Source organism: Bacillus rossius, chromosome 3 (genome assembly GCF_032445375.1).
Source record: "Bacillus rossius redtenbacheri isolate Brsri chromosome 3, Brsri_v3, whole genome shotgun sequence".
In the NCBI taxonomy this organism is placed as follows: domain Eukaryota; kingdom Metazoa; phylum Arthropoda; class Insecta; order Phasmatodea; family Bacillidae; genus Bacillus; species Bacillus rossius.
This window is the reverse complement of record NC_086332.1, coordinates 51,503,172-51,514,007: the sequence shown is the minus strand read 5'-3', so window position 1 is coordinate 51,514,007 and position 10,836 is coordinate 51,503,172. Positions and strand designations below refer to the sequence as shown.

Sequence of the window (10,836 nt, the reverse complement as noted above, 5' to 3'; positions counted from 1 at the left end):
TGGAACCGTGTGCGATTGATGAACTGTCTCTGCCCCTTCCCTATGATAGCGAGAAACCAATTAAGTTGGAACGCCGTTGCCGGCGACGTGAAGTACGTCCCGTTGCGGCACGCACGTGTCCGCCGATGCGTGCAATGTACCACCTCAAGAAACAAGAAAATACTTATACACAATTAAATTATTTACAATGGCAACCGACAGCGTAACGCACGTTAACGTGAGAGTCCCGTTCCCCCGGACCCAATCTCACCAGTCGTGGCTCTCGTCTCACTCCGGCACTCGTCTCGCCGTGCGACCACCTCGCTCAGCCGCCAGATGACTACTCCGTCGTTGCCCTGCGACTCTCGTCCCTTGACACGTCTGTCCTGTCCGGCCGCCAGACTCTGGCTCTCCTCTCCTGCCGCGAGTCTCCCTCTCCGCCCGACCTCTACCCCACTCAGCGACACGTGCAGTGCTCGGAGAGATTCTGGGTGTTGGCCTCGGCTTCGTTGCCCAGTGACAGCAATTAAAATAAATTTCACATACTATTTAGAAAGACATATAACAATAATGAAATTACAAAAATTACGAAAAAATAATACATAAAAAAATACATGACCCATTATCACATATAAAAGTACGTTCTTAATATATACAAATTAAAATGTCACACTGCACAGGCAGGGGTGGTTCAGGAGTTGGCGCAGCATAACTCACTTTATGAGCAGTGGAGACACTTGGGTCGACGTCATTATGATTATAAAGTTGGAATAACGGCACATTAGAAAGTTTGGCACGTCATGATGCTTCCACCTCTCCCAAGCCGGCACAAAGTGGCAGTAGAGTTTTACTCACGGGCCGGGGCGGACATGTGATCCCGCAGGGAGACTTAAACTTTCTGTGCTTCTGATTCGTCATTCTGGTACTTTACTATTATAATTCGCTAAATCCTTTTTCCTCCTTTCTCTCCCCGCGTGCCCCCGTGCCCTTTTCTGGTGCAGGGCTTATCCCGGCCGCTTTAATTTTTGCTCGTCGCGGAACAAAGGTTCGCGACGCAGTCATATTACGGTCTGGGCCGACTTCCACGAACAGAACTTCACGTAATTCGTCGAGCATATGCCTGCCGACTGCAATCTTAAAGACTTTGCCATTTAATATTATCTTCGTGGCCCCGCGACTCACACAGGTGAGCCCGGGGACGAACATATCTACAGCTTATCATGGCCATTAATCCACCCAAACTCTTCGTCGACCCACAAATCAATGTAGGGACCTTGTTTGCAAGTGCCGCAACATAACACCATGTAATACGTAATTAAATATCAGTGCGAGTGTATGTAGTGCCAACGTGTTTTTTTTTGTCCAGTTTAATTGTGTAACTTGTGCTTCCATCCACACTATGTGAGATGCGAGATTAAAAAACCAGCACCTAAATACCGTTTCTTTATTTCGCAAATACCTCCTGAACAATTAGGAAACAGTCCTCTTTACTGTTTAGGGCCAGTGCTTATTAGAAGTAGGGACTCCCTCCCACCATCAACAGCTGTCGATCATAGTGGAACACGCAGGGGCAAAAACCCACCACCACCTCGGTTAATCCTCAAATTAACCTGGCGCCCACCGAAGATTTCCTTTAGAGCCACTGAAAACCACTAGGACCACCTCGGGTCTCGATCCCGAGACCGCGGGTGACGGCAGTACCTTCATGAAAAACCGGACACATAGCTTCGAATGAACTTAAAAATTGCAAAATTTCACTTCGTAACCCAGAATCTGCACACATTCAGAATCTAGGGTATTTAACATTAGTATATAAATACTAAGTCATGTAATGATAATCCTTCCATACATTCCATGCCAACAAAAAAGTTTTACTGTATCAAAAAAATATTCATAAATCGTAAAATAGGAGTTAATGGCACCAAATGCAGTTCAGCCATCTGGACGAAATCAACGAAACATGAGCTATGCGCAAGCACACAATTTGTGCAACAGAACGGCAATGGATAGGACACCAATATCTGTTGCCTAAAAATAAGGGACTGGTTGTTGTCATATCGTGTACTATATAGTAATATGGGTAGGGTACAAATGTATAATTTTCCACACATAAATTCTAATTGTTATGTCTGGGAATACCAGAAAATATTGTATTAGGGATAATATGGGAAACTAGTAATAAATACGCGAGGCAAGTGATGCCATCAAACCATTGTGATTAGGATTCCGCCCGCCGGCAAGGAATCTCCCCCCCCCCCTCCTTAAACCATTCAAAAACCCAATATCTGAAGCCTCTTCCTCAAGTCCTTTCCTCTTCTCACATCCAGTATCTTTCCCTCAATCCCATTCCACTCCTGCCCTGTCCTCTCAAGGAATATTTGCCTTCCTTTTTCAGTTCTTTTCTACTCTCTTTGAATCGTCCATATTTTCCTACTTTATTTGATTCCAGCCTAAGATATAAATAGGTATTGTAAGATATCGTTTAATTTTATATGTCTTTCTTATTTGGGATTGACAGACATCGTTCGCCATCGGAGAATTTTTGTTTCTCATCTCACTGGTGTTTTATTTGTACGGGTTCTGGTTGTTTTGATGAATGGTACAATCTCATTGAAAACTTGTATATTTGAATTTATATTGAAATTGTGCGGTGTCTGTAGTTCAGTTAATGTGTGAATTGCAGATTGCTTCTTAGAGATATGTCGACCCTTCCAAACTCACGAGCGTCACCGATTTCTGACACAGCTTCAGAAACTGGGTTTGGATCTCTTTCAGTTCGAGATAAAGCCCTGATTAAAAGAAATATTAGCCGCCACCACAATAATAATTTAAGGTGAATATGCCTAGTTGCGTGTTAGTTGCAAGTTCAAACAAGTAGTGAAATGCAAATATTATTCTGGGTAGTTTGTTACTATAGCGACGCCTCAGGATTTTAAAAGTAGTTAATCTAACCAAACGTTCATATGAATTTGCATTGCAGTATTTGAAATGTCATGCCCGCTATACAAGGACATGTAAATGGAGATGGACAACAACCCCCCCCCCCCCCCCCGGACACTGTTATCGCATCTCTATCGAATCTGCCGCTTTTCACAATGCAATGAACACATAATTTGCAACCAGTGAGTTTGAATTATGAAAAGTTTTTGTAAATTTAAAAAAAAAATTGATATTTGAGAACACAACAGTCAAAATTTACACATATATTAAAAGTAAACCATGAAGTAATGATAGAACACTAGATATTATTACTTATTAACCTGCAATTGGGCTTTCACCCGGTGGCAAGAACTCCCACTCACTCCCCTCTCCCCCCCCCTCCATCAGCTTTCTCCTCAGCTCCCTCCCATCCCTGACCTCCACCAATTCCTCCCCCAGCCCATTCCACTCCCTCCCCGTCCTCACCAGGAAGGTGTTCCGCCCTCTCTCTGTCCGCCTCCACACCCTCTGGAGCTTACATCTGTGGTCTCTTCGTCCTCTGTACTCCCCTCTATGTACTTTGCTTCCCAATTGCCCCCATCCCCCTTCAGCACCTTGAACATCCTGACCAACCTTTCCACTCTTCTTCTCCTCTGTAACGTTTCCCACCCCAACTCCTTAATCATTTCCGTTGGGCTATGCAGTTTCCCATCCTGCCCCTCCCTCCTTCTCCACATTCCCATCACCCACCTAGCCGCTCTGCGCTGTACCCCTTCCAGCTCCTTCACCTCAGTCACCAGGTAGGGGTCCCAGACCGCCGCCGCATACTCCAACATTGGCCTGACCAATGTGGAGTATGCCTTCTCCTTTGTCCTCCTCCCAGCTCCCTGCAGGGTCCTACCAAGCAACCCCAGCGCCTGCCTTCCCCTCCTGACCACACCCTCTATGTGCTCCGCCCATCCTAGGTCATTTTTCAGTGTCACCCCCAGGTACTTATATCCTGCTGCCTCTCTTATCTCCTGCCCCTTCCAGTAATATACATTTCGTGTGACTTTCCTCCTCTTTGTAAATCTGACAACTTTTGTCTTACCAACATTCAAGGACATTCCATTTTTCTCCGTCCATTGCTCCAACCTTATCAAGTCCTCTGCTAAACATCCCCCTTCCCCCACAACCTCATACACTACACAGTCATCTGCAAATAGCCTCCATCTGGCTTTCATGCCCTCCCCCAGATCGTTTATCATAATTGTGAACAACAGAGGCCCCAGCACACTCCCCTGTGGCACCCCCGACGTCACTTCCCCCTCCTCGGAGCTTTCCTCACCCACTCTCACTCTTTGTCTTCTATTCCTCAGGAAATCACCCACCCAGTTTACCACCCTTCCATCCCTCACCAGCAACTCAACCTTTTCCATTAACCTCCTATGGGGGACCTTATCAAACGCCTTTTCAAAATCTATAAAGATTGCATCTATCTGCTTCCCCCCGTCCACCGCTTCCACCAGGTCTTCCAACAGCCCAGCCATCTGGGTCTCGCATGAAAACCCCATCCTGAATCCATGCTGCCTGTTATCCACCCACCCCAGATCTTCCATTTCCCCCTTTACGTACCTTCCTACCAACCTCTCCATCACTTTTCCTACACAGGACGTCAAACTGACCGGCCTGTAACTTCCTGGCTCCGCCTTATCATTTCCCCCCTTGTAGATGGGAACTACCACTGCCTCCTTCCATTCCATTGGTAGTTTCCCCTCCTCCAGAGACTGCTTGAAAACCTCCAACAGGTACTTCCCAATCTCCCTATCACCCAACTTCAAATGACTATTCCCTATACCATCTGGCCCAGCTGCCTTTCTCCCTTTCAACCTCCTGATCACCTTAATTACATCTGTCAGTCGCAGCTCAAAGGCCTTCCTGCCCATTAAACTGTCGTCCTCTTTACCCTCCCATGCCTCCCCCATTGTAAATACTGCCAGATATTGCTCCTGCAGTAAGTCTGCCTTTTCCCTGTCCTCTGTATATTCCTGCCCCCCTCCTCCTCTGAGAACCCCTATTCCCTCCTCACCCTTCACTCTTCTTATGTATCTGTAGAGCTCCGTCCCATTTACCGTCCCCCCTTCCCCCATCAGCTGTTCCATGTAAGCATCCCTTGCTTCCCGCGATTTCCTCCCTAGTTCCTTCCCAAGCGCCTTCATTTCCGCCTCTATCTCCTCTCCCCCAAGCTTCCTTGCCCTCGCATGCAGCCTCCTACATTTCCTTTTCAACACTTTCAACTCCCTTCCATAGTAGGGAGGGTCACCTCCTTGGCCTACCCTCCTCTGAGGTACAAAACGTGTAGCCATCTGCAGCAGAATATTTCTTAAGGCAGCCCATCTACCTTCGAGGTCCTCTATATCTACCCATCTACTGTATTCCCCCTTCAGGAATGCCTCTGCCCCCACTCTATCAGCCTTACCCCAACAGTTTACCACGTTTCCCCTCCTTACCCTTTTCTCCCTCCAGCCCACGTCTAACTCCACTACTGGGATCCTGTGGTCACTGATGCCCTCCATTACCACACTTCCCCTGACCGCCTCCATTGGTCTCACAAGTACCACATCCAACAGGTTCCCGTCATCCTGCTCTCCTCTCCTGGCACCTTTTCTGGTGCTTTCAGTCACCACCTGCTCCAGTCCTCTGTTTGCCAGTTGAGATGCCCATCTCTGTTCCCTTGACCCCATCCCCTCAGGCCCCTTTTCCCATGCCACCCCTGGCATGTTCAGATCCCCCGCCACTATCACCCACTTGCCTTCCCCTAGCATGTCCAACCTGTCCTGCACCTCCCGTATGGCTTCATCCCCTTGCCCTGGTGGCCGGTACACCGCAATCAGCCGTACATTTTTCTCTCCTACCTGGAACTGCATCTCCAATAACCACTCTCCCCCCAACCCATACAACCCTACCACAGAGTCCCTCTCGCATGCACACCATTACCCCTCCTCCATTCCTGTTTCTGTCCCTTCTAAATATTTCAAAGTGTGCTCTCCTCAGTTCCCCATCTCTAATATGCTTGTACTCTAAACAAAGTTTAACATATTTATTTAGGTAAAAGTTCCTCATCATGTATCCAAGTTTATTTTTTGAATTTGATGGCATGATCATATATAGGTGCATGGTGCTTGCTGTTTTTATTTAGTATGTCGTAAGATTGTGCACATAAAGACTTCTCATATAACAATTAATTATGATTGTAATTTTAATATGGATGAGAAAATTTCCACATGTCTGATATAACTTGTTTATATTTTAAAATTTTGGTTTTTGTTTGGCCAGGCAGGATCTCTTGATGTAATAAATTAAAACAGCACAGCGTTAATGTAGGCTTACACAGGATCATGCCTTCAGGATCAAGGGATAAACTTATATAAGTGACATGGAACAATTACCCTGAATAAAACAAACAATTACACAAATGACAAAACAAGCACCGCAAGCAGGCAGGCACCACTTGCAGGGAAAGCCCGGCATGTAGGTGGGCACTACATGCAGGTAAAGCTCCGCCCGCAGGTAGTCCCCATACCGCAAGCAGGCACCAATCACAAGTACGCACTACAAGCGTGCATCGATCACTCTAAACAGGACATATACTGCAGGACAAGACCAGATAAATACATATTAAAAAACCACAAAACACATGTATGCAAATATGCTAAATAATATAAGGTAGTTAATATGTATGTTTATGAAAGGGAGTGTAGGTAAAGTTTGTTTATATAATTATTGTTAATAATGGAACAAAGTTTTTTTATTACTAATTTGACCATTGAAGAAATGCAAAATTTTATTAACATTGTTAAAACTAGAATTTAATCTATACATTTTATGATGTCTATTATGAACTGAACAAAGTATATGCTGTAGACAACTATTACATTGAGGTACTTGAAGATCAGTATTAGGTATTAAAAAGAAATATTTACAGTTGAGTTAAAAATTATAGCAGTTACGAACATAAAGTGAGTGTAAATGTTTTATACTTTCTACATGAGAGACTAAATTTGGTTTTGGAATATTTTTTGTTCAATAATTTTAAAGAATTTGTTTTGAATGTTTTCAAGTTTGTCATAAGTTTTATTGAGATTCCACAAGCTGTGTAAAATCATCCAATACTAGACTCCATTAATGATACCATTGCTTCAACAGAATCATAAGTTTCCTTAGGTCCTGTTTTTTTTTATTTGGCGACTGTCTGAACATGGTTGATGGACCAACCTGAACTAAATCTATTGTTAAGTCATCATCACTGGCCACAATAAATTGATAAGTTAATGATGAAAATGTTGACAGACGTTCATCAATGACAGATAAAAGCACTGAAAAGAACACTATAGTTAGTTTGATACCATGACTTTTGATGAAACGCTTGCGTACACGTCCTTCAGTCTCCATTTACGTGATCCGTCACCGCTTCTGTTTAGTTGTATATCAGGCCTTTTTTTAAATTTTTAATGTCTAGATAATATATAACCTAATCAATCAATAAAACTATCAAGTAGGTACCAGTAAACTACTTGTAAGAAAATTCATTTTTAAATTTTTATTCTTTTTTTTCTGATGTGTCACAAAAGTAACAAATTACCTAATCCTGCACTCTATTCAGTATTATCCCTCCAGAATTGAAGTTTCAGCATTGTTTTTATTTTCAGAGCTGGTTATGTCCCAGTTCATGAACAATCCTTGCATAAGACCGGACTGAGAGGACGCAAGACATATGCTTTCTGGACTCTGGTAATGCTTTTGTTTTTCCTGGCAATGGGAAATCTGCTCCTGACATTCATCATCCTTGGAGTTCTCCGCCTGGGACAAGGCATGGAAAGTTTAGAACTCATCCCAGACAAGAACACTGTAATGTTTTATGGCACAACAGATTTGGATAGAGTGTATAAGAAAGATGGCAGATTGGAAGGTTTTGGCAACTGCCCTGTTGAGGTAACAGGCGAAAATGGCTCGGTGCTCATTAATGTTGTAGGAAATGCAGGTCAGGCGGAGCCTAGAATTGCTGTCGGATTGAATGGTACACACATATCAAATGTAGAGTCATTCGAAGTAAAAGATCCCATCACCGGCCGCAAGTATTTCTCGACTGGTTTTCCGAATTTTGGTCTTCCACGAGGGGTGAAGCATCTCGACATAAAGATGGCTCAGACAAGACGAGTAAAAAGTCCTGTATCGGAAAGTCTCTATGTGCGGGCGGACACCTACGCCTTTCTTCGGGGTAATGAGGGCACTCACATGGATGGCAAGGAGATTGTCTGGTCAGCAGACCAGGACATTTTCTTGAAAAGTGTGAATGGCAGTGTTATCCTCAGTGGCAAGGAAGGGATATCAGTTGATGTGAAGAATATACCTATTGCTCAGACCAATTTGAATCCTGGCACAGCACAATACAAAGTATGTGTGTGTATGCCAGGTGGAAAACTGTTTCGCGTCCCTGTGCCATTTGGTGAAAGAGCTCAAGCAAGTTGTAGCCACATAGCCACTGACCCTTGCATATGAGCTCCCTAGATACCTAAACAATACGTACATGTGTACAACAACTTGCTAGTCAGTCAAGCTTTAGTCAGATGTATACTGTGAAACGTTTTATTTATTAGTTGGTAAGAAGTTTTTATAATATCAGTATGTGTTATGGTTATATATATCCCAATATAACAGGTGTATTACCAGCCTGACAGTTAGATTGATACCTCAAGTTTGAATTTTTGTGCAAAGTGAATCAACCATTTATAAAGTGTGTTTTCACATAGTTATTTTGATGTAATATTAAGACAAAAGAATTTCCGAATACTAGAAAGTCTCAAAATAGTTTCCTAAAATTTTCTTAATTTTAATTTTATTTCCAAAGAATTAAGTTTATGATAATTGCATTTGCAAACACTACATATTTAGGTCACAACTTTACCAATACACATAAAATTTTGTATAAAAGCCACTGAGGTTATTCAACTCATACAAAGTACCACATACCTATTATGTTTTTAAATAGGAAATTTTCAATGTTTAGAAATATTATTTTTGACAAGCAATTTTATTAATATTTGAACACTATATTTTCATGGATGGTGAATTTGAGCACAAATATATCTCTGAAGGTAATAATAGTGAAATAATAAAAAGTCAAGTTACTATATCATATTCACCAACATGCTTAGGGAAAATAAACAAAAATTCTGATTACAGTTATAGTTAGTATGTGAAAATTGACTAAAGTAAATTAAATTTTTTTTTTAACATTAACTTACAGAAATTTGAAGTTACCATACAGCATTTTTTTCATGTTATAACCAAACTATAAAATGATTGAAATCATTTTTCAAAAACTAAACATAGATATAGCCCTTTCTAAATGCATGCAAAAACATAAAACATTAGTTTTTTCTAAAATTTATGTATCATGAACATATGATTATAAAATTGCACTTATTGCCACAATACGGCAAATGAAGTTTTACGAGTTGTGTACAGTGCTTTCAGTGAAACAAATTATTTGGCTTTCAGCTAGTTACCTCCCACTTCTAAAATGCTTGTGTGAAGAATCGTCTGGCTGGCTAAAGGCGGCTGTGGCATGAAGTACTGATCATGTGAAGTTGTCACCATGGTTTGTGAAACTTATCTCTGGCGACTGGCTACCTGCATTGCCTCTTGTCAATTACTAGAACTGTACCTTAGTTGTAATAGTTCATACAAGTTTAACAATTACAGTTCAATGTTCTTGCTTATAACACTCTTGGTAAACGTCATCATCACAAATTGTGAGACGGTTTTACAGTGGCAGTTTTAATGTGGCAGTGTGTCTTTAAAGACAAATAAAATAGAAGCTGGAAGCATGGGTTGAACATTAAATTTGTGTACATAGCTTGATGAGTCCATTGGTAAAAAGTTTAAACACTGACAACTGCTAAATTGTTATTTCCCAGTTTTTTCCTCCTGAAAAACATAACACAGTCATACCTTAATGATTAAGTTAAAAGCTACCAAAATTTTTAACATATTATTTTTCTATTTTTTTTTAAATAACTCCATATATCTGCAAACACAAAAACCTACTTTGTATTACAATTAGACATACCACTCTTATCTGGGCACTTCCTTATATTTTTTTTTGACATTTCTTGTCATGTGCTATTGCTATATACAGCCATTTTCAGCATATCAGGTAAATATTTAACAGGTTGTAATACAGGCCCCTAAGTAATGGTACAGAGAGCTAATCTGTCTTGAATGTTAAGGAGGGGCAAGAAAGCATAGACATAAAATGAAACACAATAATAAATAATTATGATTTTGTAACATCACAATTACTAATTGCCATGCTGAACAGAGTACAATGAAAATGTGTTAAATTATTGGATGTATTGTACTTAATGATGTAATAACAGTTACATGTTAAACTTAATGTAAGCTTTGTCATTTTGTTATGCCTCAGAGTTAATAACACGAAGTTGATGCCAGCTTATTTGAACACTTTTTAAATTATCATTTGAAGGAAAAAATACTACCGGCTTCTATTACGAGGGCAATTTTAAAGTAAAGATACAATGCTGCATGCTCATTACAAATTTCTTACTGGTAAATTATGTAGTATTCATTGTTCAACAGCTGGGTTCAAGAATGGGTACATTTACGTAATATATAAAAAATTAAACTATGCACTAAAATGATTTATATGACTGTTTTGTACAAAATAATTATTTAAATAACATTATTAACATTACTTGAGTTTTTTTAAATTGTCCCTTAAGCTGGAACAGAGTTCAGTTTGATGTTCACTCATTGAATCTAGCCTATATTGTGATGTGTTGGTTTTGTATTGTCTCTCTCTGGTAGTTTTATTTATTAAAAGAGGCTACAAGATTTGTTTTATGTATTATTTATTAAAACATTTTTTGAAACTTA

General features: G+C 41.0%; 1 protein-coding gene across 2 annotated transcripts; it reads left to right on the top strand.

Annotated features, from left to right (window-relative positions):
* The first annotated feature begins 2,515 nt into the window (after positions 1-2,515).
* LOC134530678 (beta-sarcoglycan) lies at positions 2,516-10,836 on the top strand. 2 transcript variants are annotated; one of them, XM_063365732.1, is made up of 3 exons: positions 2,516-2,578; positions 2,663-2,812; positions 7,587-10,836. In XM_063365732.1, the coding sequence occupies exons 2-3, from the start codon at positions 2,679-2,681 to the stop codon at positions 8,434-8,436; spliced, it is 984 nt and encodes a 327-aa protein (XP_063221802.1). In that variant the 5' UTR covers positions 2,516-2,578; positions 2,663-2,678; the 3' UTR covers positions 8,437-10,836. The 2 variants fall into 2 exon arrangements, with proteins under 2 accessions (XP_063221802.1, XP_063221801.1); XM_063365731.1 differs by having other exon boundaries at positions 2,549-2,812.

Bases quoted from the DNA above. Each gene is read 5' to 3' on its own strand.
- LOC134530678 (XM_063365732.1), top strand. From the start codon at position 2,679: ATGTCGACCCTTCCAAACTCACGAGCGTCACCGATTTCTGACACAGCT. The intron at 2,813-7,586 runs GTGAATATGCCT...TTTTATTTTCAG, and splicing joins CACCACAATAATAATTTAAG to AGCTGGTTATGTCCCAGTTC.